At 38.2% G+C, this 19,131-nt stretch overlaps 1 protein-coding gene across 10 annotated transcripts in view; it reads left to right on the top strand.

The window, feature by feature from the left end:
• CCDC141 (coiled-coil domain containing 141) overlaps positions 1-18,824 on the top strand; it is a 238,059-nt gene extending 219,235 nt beyond the window's left edge. For 8 of the 10 annotated variants that reach the window (XM_082690369.1, XM_082690373.1, XM_082690374.1 and 5 more), the window contains 2 exons: positions 1,955-2,802; positions 5,231-10,296. In XM_082690369.1, coding sequence (XP_082546495.1) covers positions 1,955-2,802; positions 5,231-5,498 — 1,116 coding nt within the window. In that variant the 3' untranslated portion in view covers positions 5,499-10,296. Of the gene's footprint in view, positions 1-1,954; positions 2,803-5,230; positions 10,297-14,216 lie in introns of those variants that run through there. The other 2 variants (XM_082690371.1, XM_082690370.1) reach the window with 1 other exon arrangement.
• Positions 18,825-19,131: the final 307 nt, after the last annotated feature.

Consider the following 19,131-nt stretch of genomic DNA (forward strand, 5'->3'; position numbering starts at 1 on the left):
TTTATTTATTTATTTGACAGACGGAGATCACAAGTAGGCAGAGAGGCAGCTAGAGAGAGAGAGGGTGAAGCAGGCTCCCTGCTGAGCAGAGAGCCGGATGCGGGGCTTGATCCCAGGACTCTAAGACCATGACCTGAGCCAAAGGCAGAGGCTTAACCCACTGAGCCACCCAGGTGCCTCCAGGAAGAGATTCTTAACACAAGTAAAGCATAAAATTCTCCTCAAAGAAAGCATCCTTTCGGGAAAAGTGTTCAAATAGAGGTTACCAGAATGTTATGGAGGAGATTTTCTAGACTGAATAGGAAGTTGGATCAAAGTCCCTTTGAAAAAGAAAACAAAAGCAGAGCCAAGCCGAAGAAGGAGGGGCATTTCCTATTGCCTATGTGCTTATTTAGTAATTTTTTTTTTTTAATTACAAGAGATTTTAAAAAACTTCTGGCTTATTTTTAAACCTAGAGTTTTAACTTCTACTAAATGGCTGAAGGAAACCGTGTTCTCTAAAACTGAGGACCATTTGTATCTCTGGGAAAGTAGAAGGAACATTGTTTTGTTTTTGCTTCTGATCTTCAACCTGAAACATATTTATTTCTCAAAAATTCTGTATAAAATATATGTCAGGGGGAGGACTCTGAGCTAAAATGAAGACTCAAAGTCAAGGCGAGACCTAACTTTCTTAGGTCCGTGCACATAGTAGCAATAGAACAAAACATGGTAATTGTTAAGTAAAAATGCACCCAAATACTGAGGAAAGGGGGAAAAAAATTAGATATAAAACAACACATTGAGATAGATGAGATCCCTTTCAGCTTCAGTGCTCTTTCGAATCTATGCCAGAAAGGGTATTTGAGCATCTTCTGAAACCAGAGATAGACACGGATTAGCAGGGAGAAATACTAGATCAGCGTAAGCAGGAGGTGAAGGACTGCCTTTCCCAGGCTCCTAGCATGACCTGCGCTCCACATGGCACAGAAGGATGAGTGGCAGGCCTTCCCTTTTTATATCTGGTGTTCTTTTGCGGAAGACCGTAACATGCGATAGTTCCATTGATATCCACCTCCCCCACTAGGCTCTTACCTCCCTGAAGGCACAGACTTGGTTTACTTTTACTCATTTCATCTCACCAATGTCTGGCATGGTACTTAGTAGGAAACAAGTGCTTAATAGGTACTTTACAATGGAAGAATAAAAATAAGGGGCTTTAAGAAAATAAAACCAGTCATTAAAAGTGGCTTTCTCCATATGAGGTATATGGAGTTATCAAACTCCTAAAGACAGAAAGTAGGAGGGACTGGTGAGAGGAGAGAATGGAGAACTTAGTGTTTAATGGGCACAGAGTTTAAGTCTGGAAAGACGGAAAATTTCTGGAGGGGGGTGATGGATGGTTGCATCAATGTGAGTGTACTTAACGGCTTTGAACTATACACTTAAAAATGCTTAAAATGGTAAGTCTCATATTGTGCATACTTCACCACAGTAATAATAATGAGTGGCTTTCCTAAGAAAGAAAGAGGGGTTATTCTTAGGAGGGTCTGAGGGATCGCCTAACAAGGGAGCCTCTGAGATTTAGGAACTATGTATTCCCATGGAGTGTAGATCCATAACCCAAAGCAGAATTTGCTGGTGGGAGGACAGTCCTCAGATCATGATTTGGAAGACATTGATCCAATTCAACCCCCTCATTATAGGTGAAAACTAGGGCGTTCTTGCCTCTGTTTCATAAGGCCGATCACATTTCATTCAGAGACTGGAGTCAGTTTACCAGCTCCTTAGTCACGGCATGGGACTGGGCCCAGGTTCCACAGACTGATGGTTTCAAGTTCTGTACCACTTGTGCCAGGGCCCCAAGCTTGAACTCACTTGTAGGTTTTCTCAGATTGTCTGCCTGATCGAAGTTGAGGCCTGGAAAAAGAAAATTCAGTGACTAACCTGAGGCTTTGGCTTTTCTGTTTTGAAGGTGCAGGGAGCAGGAGATATGGTCATCAATGGAACAGGAGAGGGTCAGTATCCCCAGCACCTGAAGGAGCCGCCCTCTGACAGAGAGGCTGCTGTCCAAGGCCAGCTCTTGCCTGCAGACACGCTTTCTGGAGAAGAATATGAATGTGTCTCACCTGATGACATCTCCTTGCCTCCACTCCCGGGAAGCCCCGATCCCCCGCTTGGCCCGGCTGACATGGACGTGGAGGAGCGTGCCAGCCCTTCCCTCAGCATTCACACAAGCAGCTACAAGATGCAGACTGGGGCCAGCAGGCCAGGGGAGGCCCAGGCCTTGGGCATCCCACCCCCTGCTGCTTTTGCTGACACTTACAATGAGGAGAGAGAAACTTTCTCAAGTCATTTTGAGAGGCCTTACCCCCAGTTCAAAGCTGAGCTCCCATTAACCTCCAGAGGATTTCTGGAAAAAAGTACTGCCTTCTGCACAATCAGGGCTAAACATCCAGAGAGCATGCCGAGTGACGTGCATGAGAGAGCTTCACAGCAGCACCCTCAGGCTCAGGGACGTTTGCTAGAAACCCGGGAGAAAGTGCATGTCAGTGATAACATCACTAAACCCCAAGACAGGCTGCATGCTTCCCAGGATGCATTCCCAGGCCTTGGGTTTCTCTCAGACCCTGGACGGGCCTATCAGAGGCAAATGGTCCCCAAAGACGAGATTAAATGCACATCAGCAAAGAACACTGTGGTCAGCCTTGCTGGCCAGGCACCTAATTTCTCCAGACTCCTGTCTAATGTTACTGTCACAGAAGGTTCTCCAGTGACTTTGGAAGTTGAAGTAACAGGATTTCCAGAGCCTACTCTGACATGGTGGGTAGCTTATAATGACAAGTCATAAACACATTGAATGATGGAGCAAATCATTCTGTGTACACTAACTTAAAGGTGTAGGGATAGCTGATTGGTATTCTGCAACCCTGTACCTCGCATGATTCAACCTCACACCAACCCCCAACTCTCCCTGTAGGCACAGCATGGCTAATCCCCAGAAGAAAGCAAAAGGAACCACATAAAATAATCACGTAACCAACTCCAAAGGCACTGCAACTTAGCCGTGCTCTTTTGTGGGGTTTGGTTTTTTGTTTTTTGGGGTTTTTGTTGTTGTTGTTGTTTGGGGTTTTTTTGGTATTAGTCTAACATTCCACGTTTCTGAAGATTGTGAATTGAAGTTCTTTCTTATTGTTTATTTCTACGTAAGCATGACATTTAACTTAACATCCTGTATTCGATAAAAAACACAAGAATTTGGGTTTTCTCCTTTTCTTTCATTTACCTATTTCATCTTTTCCCTCTTCCCAACAGAGTCACACATTACTTTTATAATATTTGTTTGTTTCACTAAGATTTCTTTCTATAAATTTCTTCAGTGTGAGAGAGGAATAAAAATATTTCTTTCACAGTAGCTCCCAGTGACAGGTAATAAACCCAGTTTTGAAAGGTGGTATAATAACTGAGCTGTGAACAATAAGATTTCCCTCTGGAGACATTAATTTTTAGCGTATTTGTTTTAATAGAAAGTAAGCTGCAGAATACAAGTTTTGAATCACTGTTGTTTTAAAAGTAGTTTTCACTTTCTCACTACGTGGGTTACTTCTAAACATTTAGAAATTTTTCATGTGGTTAGATTTCTCTGAGGACAAATTTACAAATACGTGAGACTGAATTCATATTCGTAAACTAAGATAAGTAAAATAGCATTTATTTATCATAGTATTTCAGTAGACGTTACATCAACAATTTCAACTATTACTTGTGCCCACTGATGATACTTGAAGTGTGAGTGGGTTCCGAAAGAATCTATGAGAAAACTTGGGTCTCTCAGATGATGAGAAGAGATTACACTTGTGCTACAAGGCGGCCATTCATGCTTTTGTCTTATGATCTTGTTTTTACAACTGCATGGTTTTTTATAGATCAGGAATTTCATATTTATGAATTTAAAATCTATTTAATTCATTATTAAATATCAGTTCACCCCAAAGAAAAATGTTGTCTGCAGTGTTTCTTGGTTTTGTCCACACAACAAATAACTTGGTTAGTATTTACTGTTGAGGAATTATCACAATGTTGTGAAAAAATATCTTGCTTTTGGATTTTCAGTGATTTTGCTCAATTACCAACTAGCAAGCACTTGGAAATAAACATTCTTAGGACACTCATAAAAATGCAAAATTATCACATAAGCAATGGGAACAGAAAATGATTCTGGTTTGTCACCACTCCTTAGGTGAAGGAACATGGATATAAATAAACCAGAATCTAGAATATACAAAATAAATCATTTGCTTCCTAAAAAGTGACAGCTAAGTACTCACATTCATAGAAAACTTTTAGAAACATATCATTAATGGTAATAGTCCAATTACATAAGTGCCTTTTATAATTATAAATCATTTTATGCTAATGAAATTAATTCATAAAAATGAAATGAACTTATTTTGCCAGGAAATATTGTATAAGTACCTTCCTCCCAAACAGCATATTTTTGTTCTCACATGGATCTTGTGGGGTGATTATGATGGGATGGACGAGTCTCCCTCCAATACAGACTCCCAGAACTCACAGGCTCTTATTCCATAGCAGCTGAAAGAATAACACAGGCCAAATAGACGAGTTCCATTTCACACTCTAGGTAATTGTTGCCATAAGCAAATGGTGGCCCTCTGTGACCAGATGGGCTTCGTTTTTCTTGTGGGGTGTTGCTGTTGTTGTTGTTGTTGTTTGTTTGTTTGTTTTACAGAGAGAGAGAGAGAGAGAGAGAGTTGGGGCACAGGGAGGACAGAGGGAGAGAAAGAGAATCTTGAGCAGGCTCCAGGCCCAGTGCAGAGCCCCACACGAAGCTCGATCTCACAACCCTGGGGTTATGACCCGAACCGAAATCAAGAGTCGGACACTCAACCGACTGACCCAGGCAGGCACCCTGTTTGGTGTTTTTGAAAAGAATAGTTAGATATCTGAATTTTCACATGCAATATTTCAACTGTTTAATGTTGTTCAAAAATTCAATTTTTTGAAAAATATGGTCTGATCCGGTCAAGCACTTCTTAGGCCACAAGTCTCCAATCTCTGCTTCAAGGATGAACAGCCCCATTGGAATCCATAGGAGCTGCAAAATTCCTGCTAATACTAAAAAGAGAGTATTACAATGGTAATGGGCTTGTTTGCAATGGGTTTTAGAGCTTAGAAATGATGTGAATTTACAGTGATCCTGACTTTAAAAACTGACTCTCTGCTTCAGGTACAAGAAGGGCCAGAAATTGTCTGCTGATGGGCACTTACAGGTTTTACACAAGGAGACAAGACATTCGGTGTTCATTCCGAAGGTATGTGAGGCAGACGCAGGCCTCTATGTGGCTCGGGCCCAAAACTCTAGTGGCATTCTCTCTTCCAATGTCATCCTCCACGTGACAGGTAACCACAGGCCACCAATCACAAGAATAAACTGGGTAACACTGTGTGTCATCTATATTAGTGTGTCCCTCATGTACTGGGTCCTTGCACAGTAACTGCGGGGTTGGCACTCTTGGACGTCATTCTCATGAGCCTAAAGGTGGTTGTTTATTTTTCTGCATCTCCCACATCTTCCTATATCTCTCCTCCAAGTGTACCCCTGTTCTAGCCATATTGTTTGCTCGGCTAATAGTGTTTTAGTATATTTGAGGAGCTTGGTTCTTAGCAGCAGATAAGCATACATTTTTGTATTCTAGAAAGAGATGTATTCAATATAAAGCCCAGTACAATTACACTATGTTTATTCCCTCCTCACTTAAGAGCATGTATGTCAAGACTCACATCAACAGAGAGATATGAATTAAATTTCAAATCCAATTGTTTGAGAATTTATTTTTAATTATACTCATAAACATCTCTGTAGAATAACAGGAGAAATATTGAAGAGAAGTTGTAATTTATCTTATCACATCAGCTGTCCTTTCATTGCATTTCATGTCTTAATCTCATTTATTGAAATACATTCTATGTAGTTTCAACCTAGCTTGCCTTCCTAAGTCTGAGGAGGCCACTGTAAATAATCATTCCTCAAGTTGATCTCACCGGTTTCACAATGGCACATAGATGTGCTGTCAACTTTAGATGGAGACTCAAACTTCCATCAGCTGTACCTGTCATAGAGTAAAATGGGGCACGGGCTGCAGATGGACCGATGTAATTCCTGTCATGCAGCTGTCAGAGTTTGGACAGCCATGCATACACAATGGCAACCTGTTCCTCCCGCATCTTCTCTTCATTCTGCTGCTGACCGTTTTTTTGCAGCCTGTAGAAAAGACATCTCTATGCCTCAGTGTCCCATTTGGAAAATGAGTTTATCATCTACCTCTCAGGCAATTAAGAATTTTCTTTGCATATCTTGTAAAGATTTGGAAAATGGAAAGCATTCTATGAAGCCTGAAGTTAATTATATTATTAGATGTGACTTATCATCATTTTTGCCTCCTGCCCACTATCTCATTCATATGTTGTTTCTTTGGAATATTTATGGAGTGGTATTAGTCTGTGATTTCCAACCTTTCCCATGTGGAAAGGTGATGTTTTATAAATTGGAACTTAAATTCCTTTCTAATTTCTTAAGATTGTATCTTTTTCAAAGACTTGAAATTAACTTATGAGGGTGCATTTAGTATGATCTAGGGGAAAAGTATGTAATAAGACTACATAAGGTGAATTCTGTCCTTTTCTTCTGATTATCACTATAATATTAAAGAGTTTTCCTGTGCATTTCTGAAATATATTATTTAGAAAAGAGGACCTTTTTTGATTCCCTTTAAAAATAAACATGAATGAGAGAAGTATTTGGGTTTTTTTTTTTAAAGAGTTTATTTATGGGATGCCTGGGTGGCTCAGTGGGTTTAAGCCTCTGCCTTCGGCTCAGGTCATGATCCCAGGGTCCTGGGATCGAGCCCTGCATTGGGCTCTCTGCTTGGCAGAAAGCCTGCTTCCTCTCTCTCTGCCTGCCTCTCTGCCTCTTTGTGATCTCTGTCCATCAAACAAATAAATAAAATCTTTTAAAAAAATAAAATAAAATAAAGAGTTTATTTATTTATTTATTTGACAGAGAGATCACAAGTAGGCAGAGAAGCAGTCAGAGAGAAAGAGGGGAAAACAGGCTTCCCACTGAGAAAGAGCCCGATGTGGGGCTTGATCCCAGGACCCTGAGACCATGACCTGAACTTAAGGCAGAGGTTTAACCCACTGAGCCACCCAGGAACCCCTGTTTTAAAATTTTAAACATAGTCTTATCATGGTAGAGCAAAATCTTCAGTTGAAAGAATAATTTATAATAGATTTTTGATAAAGAGAAGGAACCAATTATGTTACTGCAAGACTTTCTTTCTATAATAATAAAAATATTTAAATGTAATATATTCATGTTAATATTAAAAAGCTACTGAATGTTATTTGAAGGTATGAAATCTGTGGTTGAGTAAAGTTGACATATTTTTTTCTGTGCATCAATTTAATTAAACAATTAAATCTCTTAATTTTCTTTCACATTTTGAAGAAATGATCTTAAAGGTTATATATACAATGTCCTAGGGAACACATGGCCTCTTAAGTCTCCTATCCATATTGTCCATTTTCACGTATTTTATGTAACTTTTTTTAATGTAACTTTTAAAAAAAGATTTTATTTATTTATTTGACAGACAGAGATCACAGGTAAGCAGAAAGGCAGGCAGAGAGAGCAAGGGGGAAGCAGGCTCCCTGCTGAGCAGAGAGCCCGATACGGGATATGATCCCAGGACTCTGAGGTCATGACCTGAGCCAAAGGCAGAGGCCTAACCCACTGAGTCACCCAGGTACCCCCACATATTTTACATATCTTGCCTAACTGCTTTTCCCATGTTGAAGCGAAATAGTAAACTCTAGTCATGTCCAAAGAGGGCAGGCAAGACCAAATGACAAGTTCCTGTCCCACTCTCTGTCTCTTTCTTGTTAATTTAGTAAGATCCCCTTTCCCATTTTGCCGTCTTAGTTGAATTTGCGGCTACAGGTTGTTAGGGCATAGGACTTGCTTGTTTGCTTTACCTATTGCATGCCAGTTAAAGGGTAATGGAAAACGTTAGTGGGTAGCAGGGTGGGATATATGTATATCCATCCACCCACAGTGTGTGACTAAATAAGATATAAACCCCTGATGTATTTGATGCACATACCAAATATAATATGTATTTGACATATATCAAATATAAGCATATACACACATATATGCATACACACATAGAGCTCAAATATTGGGGAAAAGCATTATGCTGAAATTCAAGATACAGTTCAGCTAGTTACCTATATATCAGTCTATCTGTCCAACCATTCATCTATCTATCCATCCATCCATCTGGTCATCTATCCATCCATCCATTTACATACCTACCTACCTATGTATTCTTTTGTGCTATCAATTGACTATCTAGTAATTCCCACAGCAGTGAAGAATAATAAGCTATTCAGTTATTCTTCCGGTTATATTTTAATTTCAAAGACTTAAGTGTGATTTTCCTTTTGGTAAAATTTCTGTCTTGATCAAAGAATTCTCCTTATGATATTATGTACTAAAATTACTGATTAAAATTGAAAAACTAGGAAATTCAAATGTTTCCTTTTTAATATATATATGTGTGTGTGTGTATGTGTATATATATCCATCCATATCCATTTTCTTCTAGAGAAAATTCCAGACAGTAAGTAATATCAAAATACTTCTCAACAAGAAAATGTAAATGACAAGGAAGAGTAAAAGGAACATGTGGGGCCCCTGGGTGGCTCAGTAAGTTAAGCCTCTGCCTTCAGCTCAGGTCATGGTCTCAGGGTCCTGGGATCGAGCCCTGCATTGGGCTCTCTGCTCAGTGGGGAGCCTGCTTCACCACTCTCTCTGACTACTCGTGATCTCTCTCTGTCTGTCAAATAAATAAATAAGTAAAACCTAAAAAAAAAAAAAAAAAAAAAGAAACATGTACTTGACACCTTAGAGGAGTGCAACACAAAATGTGTTTTGAGCTTCCTAAAAGGCAAAATTATTGAGTTTTCCAGTTCTGATTTTCTAATAAAAAGTGTATAAACATAAACATTTTGTGGTAAAATTTTTTTCACAGTTAACTCACAGAGATATTTTCTGCTGGAATCCTTACATTCAAATCTCTGTGTATTCTAAAATATCTAAAATCTTTGGAAAAAGAAGTAGCAAACAATTAGTTATTTTTTTCAATAATGTTAACCCTCATTTATAATCAAGATGCAGGCTTAAAATAGATTACTGTAAGAACCTTCTGACCACTTCACTCAAGTTTAAATGTCTTCAAGTGTTACACAAGGCCCTTTAGTACCTGCCCTCTCCTTCCTAATCTCTGTTCCATCCCTTCTGATCCTCCCACAAAGTCACAATTTTCATCGGGTTCTTAACCTATCACGCTCTTTCTTCTCTCTGGTCCTTTCTTCCCAGATCTCCCTTACTATATCCTACCCTATCTTTTTGTGGCTTAATCCTACATATACTTCTTGGTCCATTTGAGACACACCCTTCCCCAGGAAGCCTTCTGAGCCATCAAGTCCAGTATAGATGTTCCTGCTATGTGCACTGTCAGCTCCTGAGCTACCCTTGTCATGTCCCTTGATACACAGCATTGAAATTGCATGTCTGAGCATCAGTCTTCTCAGGCTAGAGTGTGAGATATTTATCAGCAGGATCTGTGACAGCCCTGTTCATCATTATACTCCCAGCACCGAAGCCATAGTCATACTCAATAAATATTTCTAGAATTATTGTTGGAGGTAAACCAAGATAAACCTAGTTTTTTTCTTCTTTTTATGGAGAGAGTTAGTGGGGGAATATAAAAAGAGAGAGATGTATTTGTTACCTGATTATTCTTTCTTATTATGGACATTGGCTGGTCAGAATCAGGTTCTAATCAGGAAGTATGTGGGCACACTACAATGACTATGTCCAAAATGCCAAAACCAGAATGTATGTACTTCTTTAGAACATTATACAAATCATCAGTATTTTACTGTGGTAATCAATAATCTTGGTAATCTGGTTGTATCTTATTTGAAACCAGCATTTCATTTATATATGTAAATATTTAAAAAGTCAAATTCAAGTATTTTTCAAATGAACAAAGGAAAATATATAGCATCTTGTTCCACTTGTTTTGTTTTTATTTATGACTGTTCCCTACTAGAAATTGCCATCTGAAGCTTTTGACTTTCCTGTTGTATGTACACTATTTTAAGTGTGACCATGAAATAAGTTATTTGAAACAAAATAAAATATATCCTCCTAGTATTCTCTGATATTGTGCATGTCAGTGCAAATGCCAAAGCATGACAGACTGTTTTCCATGAGCAGAATCTTGAGCTGTATCAAAGAGCCAAAAGATTTGCATTCACTTAAATGAAACAGTGTCCTGCTTAAAGCAAAACAATTCATTTTCTCTGCTTTCATTACATGAGATGAGATTTGAATGTTATCAGCTGTGTATGAATTCAGCCTTAAAATGGAAAGCACAAAGATGCTAATTTGGCCTTTACCCATGAATCCCCACATCACTGTTGCTTGTGTTGGTGAGAGTTTATATAACACCATCAACCAGCCAAACATCAGTGGTGAAGCCTGGATGCATGTCGTTCCTCCAGATGAACCATCTTTGATTCTGGAGTTTGAGTGTTTGGCCAGATAGCTCTTTCTTCTGTTCAATGGCAATTTAATCTGTATGAGCCAGGACCTGGCAAGTCCAATTCTTTGGATTCTCCTTTTTGTATCATATTTTCCTTAAAGGACAATACAGTATTTCCTTAAAAGAAATACAAAGAGTTGTATAGAAAAGAGTGTTTGTGTGTATGTATTTCCAATTAGCACAATAAAGACTGGCTGAAATTGAAACATATTTTAACCATAGGAGTAGCTGGAAAATATTTATCCAACCTGATTTTTCTTTAAAGCAGAGCAATAATAGTTACATAGTTTGACGTTTTCAATCTGTATTCAGAGTGCTCCCTGCTATGGCTTTTTCCATTTAGGATCCACTTAAATATCAATACTAGTGAAATAACAGGTCCAGAGCTAGCTAATGAAATAAACTTTTCCCTTTGACATTCAACAACTGTCCTTTTCCAAGAACTTCATTGATCCAAACAACTACAAAATGGTATTTTTCTTAATCTCATGTTAGCATTAAAAAAATCATATAATGAAATCTTGTGAGATAAAAATTCAAAGGATAAAATATAGAGAAACATAATTCATTCATAGTGAATAGTCTCCAACCCATATTATTCTCATGATGCCAGAGAGCCTTTCTTTGTAATAAGTATTATGCAAACCCACACACAAACAAGTTGTTGGCAAACAGGGCCACTGGAAATGCAGATAAAGTAGGAAACCAGTTACCTGGCAGGATTGGAAAAGCTAAAATGCCCATCTGCTCCGAAGTGCCTTCCCTAGCAGCCGTTGCCATGTTGACTCTTGGAGGCCTGCCTTTGATTAAAGTTAATGCAGCTCCAGAAGATGCCTCTTAAAATGAATATTTACCATTTCTATTACTCTTAAAGGAACAATAGAATTTCTCATCATATCCTGGTCTCAGTTATCAGATTAAATAAGAATGTTTTCTCCACCAAAATAGATAAATTCTTATGAGGAAATGGAATATGCAGGAACCTGAAAGAGTTGTGTGCTATGTTTCACTAAGTGTTGGGAAATATAGGACAGGTAGGGAAAAATAGCCAAACATCAGGGTGAGGAAACCGAGTGTCTGCTGTGGGCTTCATCCTCCCTTTCACTGTGAATTTCCTCTAGATTCAGGAAATGCATGTGGGGATCCCTGAGAGGGAGTTAGAGGCCACAATAAAAGTGTCTGCATAACATTTTTCATTACCAAGTAGAGGACTGTACTGGCTTGAATAGCATCAGGGTGGCCTTAACCCAAGTGCCTAGTGTTCTTATAAGAAGACTAGAACAGACATGGTGACAAAGGAGACGCACAGGAAAAGGCCATGTGATAAAAGAAGCAGTGATCAGTCGCATTGTCAGCTTCTGCAAGCTATGGAGCACCAGAGATTGCGACCCCAAGGAACAAGAAGAGGTAATAAACTATTCTTCCTTTGCAGCTTCAGAGAGAGCACGGTTCTACCAATGGCTTGATTTGGGACTTTTAGCCCTCATAACTGAGAAAGAAAAAAAAAATTTGTTATTTAAAGCCACCTAGTATATGATTCTTTGTCATAGCAGCCAATACAAGGACCGTGTTCTAGAAAAGTTAATTCAAGACTTTCTTTGGTGAAGAATCTCCCAGAGACATTCATTGATAAACACCAAACAGCCTTTCAAGCCAGCATTTCCAGGGTATGCTGGAGGGCCTCAGTTCTCTTCTTGATTTGGGGTATCTTGGCACATTTCAATCAGCAATTATATTCATCTTCTGTGTGAACAGTGCCCCCTATGTGCTAGGAATGCTAGGAATTCTAAAGGAAGCAAGACTCCTAATGAATTGACTACTTGGTTGATGGTAATGCACATACAAAAACAAGAAAAAGAAAAAACAAGGCAGTATGTAATAAAAATGAGAAAAAGAAAGACAAAGGGAAACTATGGTTAGATATGTGAACCTAAGTACAAAGGTGTGGTATGACAGTGTAAAGAAAAAGAAAGAAATTCAATACATGGGATCACTAACACCTAAATATTAGGATATATATGACCTAAAAGAACACTATCAAGCAACTAGATCCAATTGACACTTGTAGAGTATTTTATTCAGCAACAGCAGAATATAGGTTCTTCTTAGGCTCACATGAAGCATTCACCAAGATAGACCACATTCTTGACCGCAAAATAGACCTTACTTAAATGGAAAAGAATAGTAATCATACAATGTATGTTCTTACATCACAACAAGATTAAACTAAACATTAGATAGATGGTTGGAAAATCTTCAAATATTTGGAAATTAAACAACACACTTCTAAACAGCACATGGGCCAAAAAAAATCTCAAGAGAAATTTTTAAATATCTTAGAAAACATAGAAATATATCAGTTCTGATCCTGGGATGTTAAAAGCCTAATAAGGTAATGCTATAAGAAACTCTAAGCCCACAAATTTGATTAACTGAGATGAGATGGATCAATTCCTTGAAAGATATAAACTACAATAACTCACAGAAGTAAAAAGAGACAACCAATATCTCTTTAAGATATTGAGGCAATAATAAATAAGCTGTCAAAAAAGAAAGTACTATGCCCAGATAGTTTCAGTGGTAAACCTACCAAATATTTAAGGAAGGAATAATAAAGTTCACCACAATCTTCTTCAAGAACCAGAAGTAGAGAGGACACTTAAAACTCATTCTATGAGTTCAGAATTACCCTAATACTAAAACCATATAAAGATATTAAAAGAAAGAAAAACTATAGTCAGTATCTCTCATGAATATAGACATGAACATTTCCAACACAATACTAACAAATCAAATACAACAATGAATAAGTCAAATTATATACACCAGTGGGATTTGTTCCAGGTATGCAAGGCTAGTCCAGTATTCAAAGATCAATCAATATAATCCACCACATCTACAGGCAAAAGAAGAAAAATCACACACTTATGTCAATTGATTCAGGGATAATATTTGACAAAATTCAGCATGTGTTCATGATAATTTAAAAAAAAACTCTCAGAAAACTAGTAACAGAAGAAATTCTTCAGCTTGATAAATATATTCTGTAATTAACATCACACTTAATGGCAAGAGATTGGGCACTTTGCCCCTAAGATTGGGAAGAAGGTAAGAATGTCTTCCCACAGCTCTTACTCATCATTGTACTAGAAGTCCTAGCCAGTGAATAAGATAGGAAAGGAAATAAAAGTATTGCAGGTTGGAAAAGAGGAAATAAGACTATCTTTATTTGCAGATGGCATGATTTTTTTTACCAATGAATCTACCAAAAACTCTTGGAACCAATTAGTGAACATAGCAAGTTTACCAGAAGCAGGTCTACAACAACTGCACCCAGGAGAAAGGCAGGGAGTTAGCAGTAGATGAATCACAGTGAATCAAGCATTTTCAGGGGCAGGGGCAAAGGAAGACCACATGAATTTGTCCCTTTACCATAAATTTGTTTAAGACATCATGAATATTTGTCATCTTCAACACTTCACACTTGCACTTCACACTTTCCCTCTTGCAACATTTCACAAATGATTTTTCTTGCAGCTTCCTATGATATTTTGGGGATTTCGAAAGAGATAAATTATTTGAAGGAGATGACACTCACCAGAGCAATGGGATACTTGATGTGGAACATAAATCAAATTTGATCATTTACTGGCCATTGTCATTATCACTGGACCAAGAGAGAAAAATTAGAAAGACATTGTAATTAGAGACCTGTAGAGCTGAGCTCTCTCCAACAATAATGATTTTAATATTAGAAGAAAATCAAATCCCAGAGTGGACGATTTATTGGCTGGTACTCTGCTACACTGCAAGAATGAATGTACCTTTCATGAATTAGTACTTCCTACAAGCAAGAATAAACTTATGTTGCTAGTCTAAGATTTTTTGATAGAAATCAGAACTAAAATATGTCAGACATTGTATTGTACTTTCAAAGTAATCAGTGCCATGAAGTCATATCTTGGTCTATTAATTAATTGAAGGGTAGAATACAAATGACTACTTTGACCCCTCCATTTAATTGGGAACTTCAATGAAACTAATCATTTTGTATTTTCTAAATGTTAGCTAGAAGTGTTTTCTTTATTTCCCTATTCTTGAAGGCGATTTTTGGTCACATGCATCATTCGTCTAAAATAGAATGGTTTATTCTTTACCACTTAAAAGAAAGCTAACTGATGCACCACAAAGTCAAGTACTGAACATGTATTCTATCAAAAGCTTTGTAAAGATAACTGTATAAATAGTGAAGTACTGTTAAGATCCCATCCAGGACTTAGAAATACATATGCAAGGAGAGTACTCATTGTAGTTTCTGTTCAAACCTACAGCAACAATAATATGAATTTGAACAAATATTAATTTACTATTACAATTAAAAATGGACCATAACAAGTGTACATGAGCAAGTTACAGGTACAGGGCCTAGTTTTCTTGGGACATGAGTCCCATTCCCTGCTTTCACATCTAACCCATCAGCCAGTTAGAGGAACGATGCTATCTCACAGGGAGTCTTAGAATGCGAAAAATCTATAGTTTCTTTAAATGTGAGAAATTGTCACTAGTTGTTTTAACCATAGTTATATAGCATGGAATATCACCTGTCATTAGAATCATTATGAATTAATAAAAACCATGTCAAGTGTTTTGGATCTTTGTGATACAAATGGTGTGTGTGTGTGTGTATACCTCTTTGTTAGTATGAGTTCTTATCTGTACGAATTAGGTAATATATAAAGTGCCCAGGTGATGCATGAGGCATTGAGTTTGGAGAAACACTTGATGGGACCAGTTCTATGAGCAACTGATGACCAAGAGTTAATGAAGAAACAGACTTTTCTTATTTTAGCATGGTATAATACAGACATGTATTTATACTACATCCTACAAGATAAATACTCAGCCAAATTCCAGTTTTATAAATGTATAATTAAAAACCAGTATATTTCAAACAGAATTCCCAAATAGCAGATCAAAATAGGAAAATACAATTCCAATCTATATACAAATATATCAACTTCAAATACAAATCCATTTATATTCCTTATAGATAGAAATCCTAAAGGAGTTATTTTAACATAGAACTTAGAGGTTACTTTTATTTTAATGTAGTATCATAAATCATGATCAAGAAGCTGCTGTTGTTTTTTTTTAAATCCATTGGCTATTGTATTTGAATTTTCCATATGAAGTACTAAATGTGGTTTTTAAAGGCGAATTTCTCTAGCTCATTTCTTAAAGTTATTAAAGCATGTATGATTACTTCAAGAACAAATGTTTTGTGTGTTCATTTCTTTTCTACTGCTAATGGTTTATGCATGTGGATAATGAAATGTATATTATGTCTACTAAGTACCTAGAAACAGCATAATTTACTTACCTCTTTCTTTGCTCTACTGGGAGCTTCTTAAAATGTAATTCTTTGTACATTAAACATTAAATCTTTGTAAAAGTAATACATTTAATCTGATTAGTTCATTCAGCCTCTTGCAGATAAGGGGTATTTATTCTTGTATAAATATTGACTCACAAATGCTCTTAATAAATGCAACTGCTCAATTCAAGAGGAAAAATCATGGTGTTTAATATTTGATAGGAAATATACTCCTATTTAACATTCCATTGTAGAATAGTGATCTGTTTTATAACTGGACAGTAATCAAAGTAAGTGAAGACAGTTTTCTGATTTCAAATTTACTGATTCCTCACAGGAAACTACTCTGAGAGTGGTAGAGTCCTGTTTGAAAATGAATTCAAGTTTAGGCATCACATGTTTAATCACATAGTTTTGATGATGTATGGGATTTAGGCAACGCCACCAAGAACTCTGCAAAACAGGTACCTGGAGAATAGCAAACTTGTGTGTTCCAAACCCACTGTGCTGCCCCACTAAATCTCTTAGGGCCACAGCAGGCCACGCATATTATAAAGTGATTTTCTGTTTGAAACTATGCCAAAGGTTTGAAAGGTCCCCCAATAATGGGTCCATGATTAAAGGAGCGAGACTGATACAAAGCGAAGGTCAGGCAAAGCTTTATTTCACGCCAAGCATCGAGAATCAAACCAACCGTTCGGGGCCGTCTCTTGCAAAGAGGCGACCCCTCTCTGCCTTACATACTAGCTTTTAAGGGCAAAGACCATGTGGTTGGGCCTGGCCATGCACAGGTGGTCAATGAGATTGTAACACACACAGAGAAAGCTGCCCAGTCATGCTAGGTCACACACGAGTGACCAATTGAATTACAATTTACCCTATAGTAGATATTTGAACTAGCCTATCTTGGTCAGAATTGGTACCCAAAAGGTGCCCAAAAGGTGGGGCCCATACTCCTTGGTAGCTAGGGAGACAGTATGCGCCCCTACCGATTGGATGTCTCCACCTGGCCTGACCCACCCTTGCATTTGGATTTTGCTACCTGGGGCTGGTTTCCAGGACTTGCTTTTAAGTAAGTTCCCTGGGGTGGGCAGGGTCAGTTAAAGTTTTACTGCTTAAACAACAAAATCACTGTTTAATCCGGATGGCATCACTCTGGCTAAAAAGGCCCTTACAGGTTTATTCAGGATGGGAAAAAGTATTCTCTTTATTTAAACTCCTTTAGAGAAAAAAAAAAATGAGAAATCACTTGCAGTTACACTCAGAATTATATGTTCACCAGTGAGCATATCCTTTCTCTATGAAAAAAAAACTAGCTATTGAAATCACTTTTTCCTCTATTTTCTTGCCATGTCATTAATTTCAAGGAGAAAATGTCTAGAAGAGATGAAATAATAGCAAACCTATTTTGCTGGGCACTAAGTCACTAATTGTATGCTGCATAGATCACTTAATCCAAAGGTCACATTAAATATTTTTCAGGTTCATGGAACTGTGCTGGTGAAATTCCCTGAAATAGAATTCCATGTCAGACACAAACAGGAAATATTATCTAAGGCAATAAACAGGTGATATGGTAAAGAGGAGATGACAAAAAATAGCTATAACAACATTATATAATGACAAATGGGATGAAGGATGGGAACAATTGCGGTGCTGAAGGGGAAAAGCAAACCCAGTTACAATTGTGTATTATAATGTTTTTCTCTAGGGCATTGGGTTTTATTTTTTTTGTTAAGTATTCTCTTCTTAGTTTCTCTGTTCTGTTTTGAAGTAAACACACACATATACATACACATCCATATATACCTGGAAACTCATACAGGAATGCAACTAATTATGTCTATGTCCATAATGGTTGTCATCTGAAAGCTTTACAAGTACTTGGTGCAGAAAGTCATCCAGGCGTCCTCAGAGTCTCCAAGTGACCATTCCACCAGGATGGACCTGAGAATCCTTGGGTTAGCTTCAGGGAAATTTCCTCCACGTTATGCAGACACTGCGATGAAAACCTCTAAGATTTCGCTTGTGTGAGCCAATCTGCAAAATCTCAGATTGATAGAAAAGAAGAACATTTCTCCATTGTGTATTTACACTTGGCAGCCCCCCAGCCTTTTATATTGAGATGCCTAAATTATAACCATTACCGCTATTTCTGCTTCTGTACTTTCGCTTGCTAACCCATGAGGAGATGGAGAAATACCAGCAGAATTTCTATAGACACTCTGTAACCATACATCCCCCACCTAGAATTGAACCTGACAGAATGGCTGCTCCCAGACCCCTCCCCCCGCTCTGGGCCAAGAGATAACAGCCATCTGACGCCAGAGAAACCCCCACCTGGAATTGGACATGACAGAATGACTGCTTCCGGACCCCCCATCCAGCTTTAGGCCAAAAGATAACAACCATCTGGCGCCCTGCGGCTTGACAAGAAGACCCCGGTCAATCCTGAGGTGACACATACCCTAGCGGCGCCAACTCAGCAGTTTGAAGAATGACAGCCCTTTGACCTAACCAATAATCTGTTCTCAGCCCTTTCCCGCTCTGTAGCGCGCCAGTCATATTATAGAGTTCCTTTTTGATTTTCCCGCGGTATGTGGCGATTTGTTACAAGATATTATGATGTATGCTAAATCCCTGCCTCCCCAAAAATAGTGTATAAAAGATGTTGTGATCCTGAGCTCGGGACCTCTTAGCGTCACCGGCAACGAGTGCGCAGAGGTCTGGGTTGGAACTCGTAATAAACAACCCTTGCTGTTTGGCTTTGACTCTGGACTCTGGTGGTCGTCTTTGGGAGGGTCTCGAAATTTGGGCACAACAATATCTGCTCTTCTTTTTTTTTTTTTTTTTAATATTTTATTTATTTATTTGACAGACAGATCACAAGTAGGCAGAGAGGCAGGCAGAGAGAGAGGGGAAGCAGGCTCTCCACTGAGTAGAGAGCCTGATGCGGGGCTGGATCCCAGGACCCTGAGATCATGACCTGAGCCACCCAGGTGCCCCAATATCTGCTCTTCTTTAAGTGAAGTGTTTACTATAAAGTAGGAGAAAAATATTTTTTCACAACTGCTATGG

This window comes from Mustela nivalis, assembly GCF_964662115.1.
Source record: "Mustela nivalis genome assembly, chromosome: 11".
Lineage (NCBI taxonomy): Eukaryota > Metazoa > Chordata > Mammalia > Carnivora > Mustelidae > Mustela > Mustela nivalis.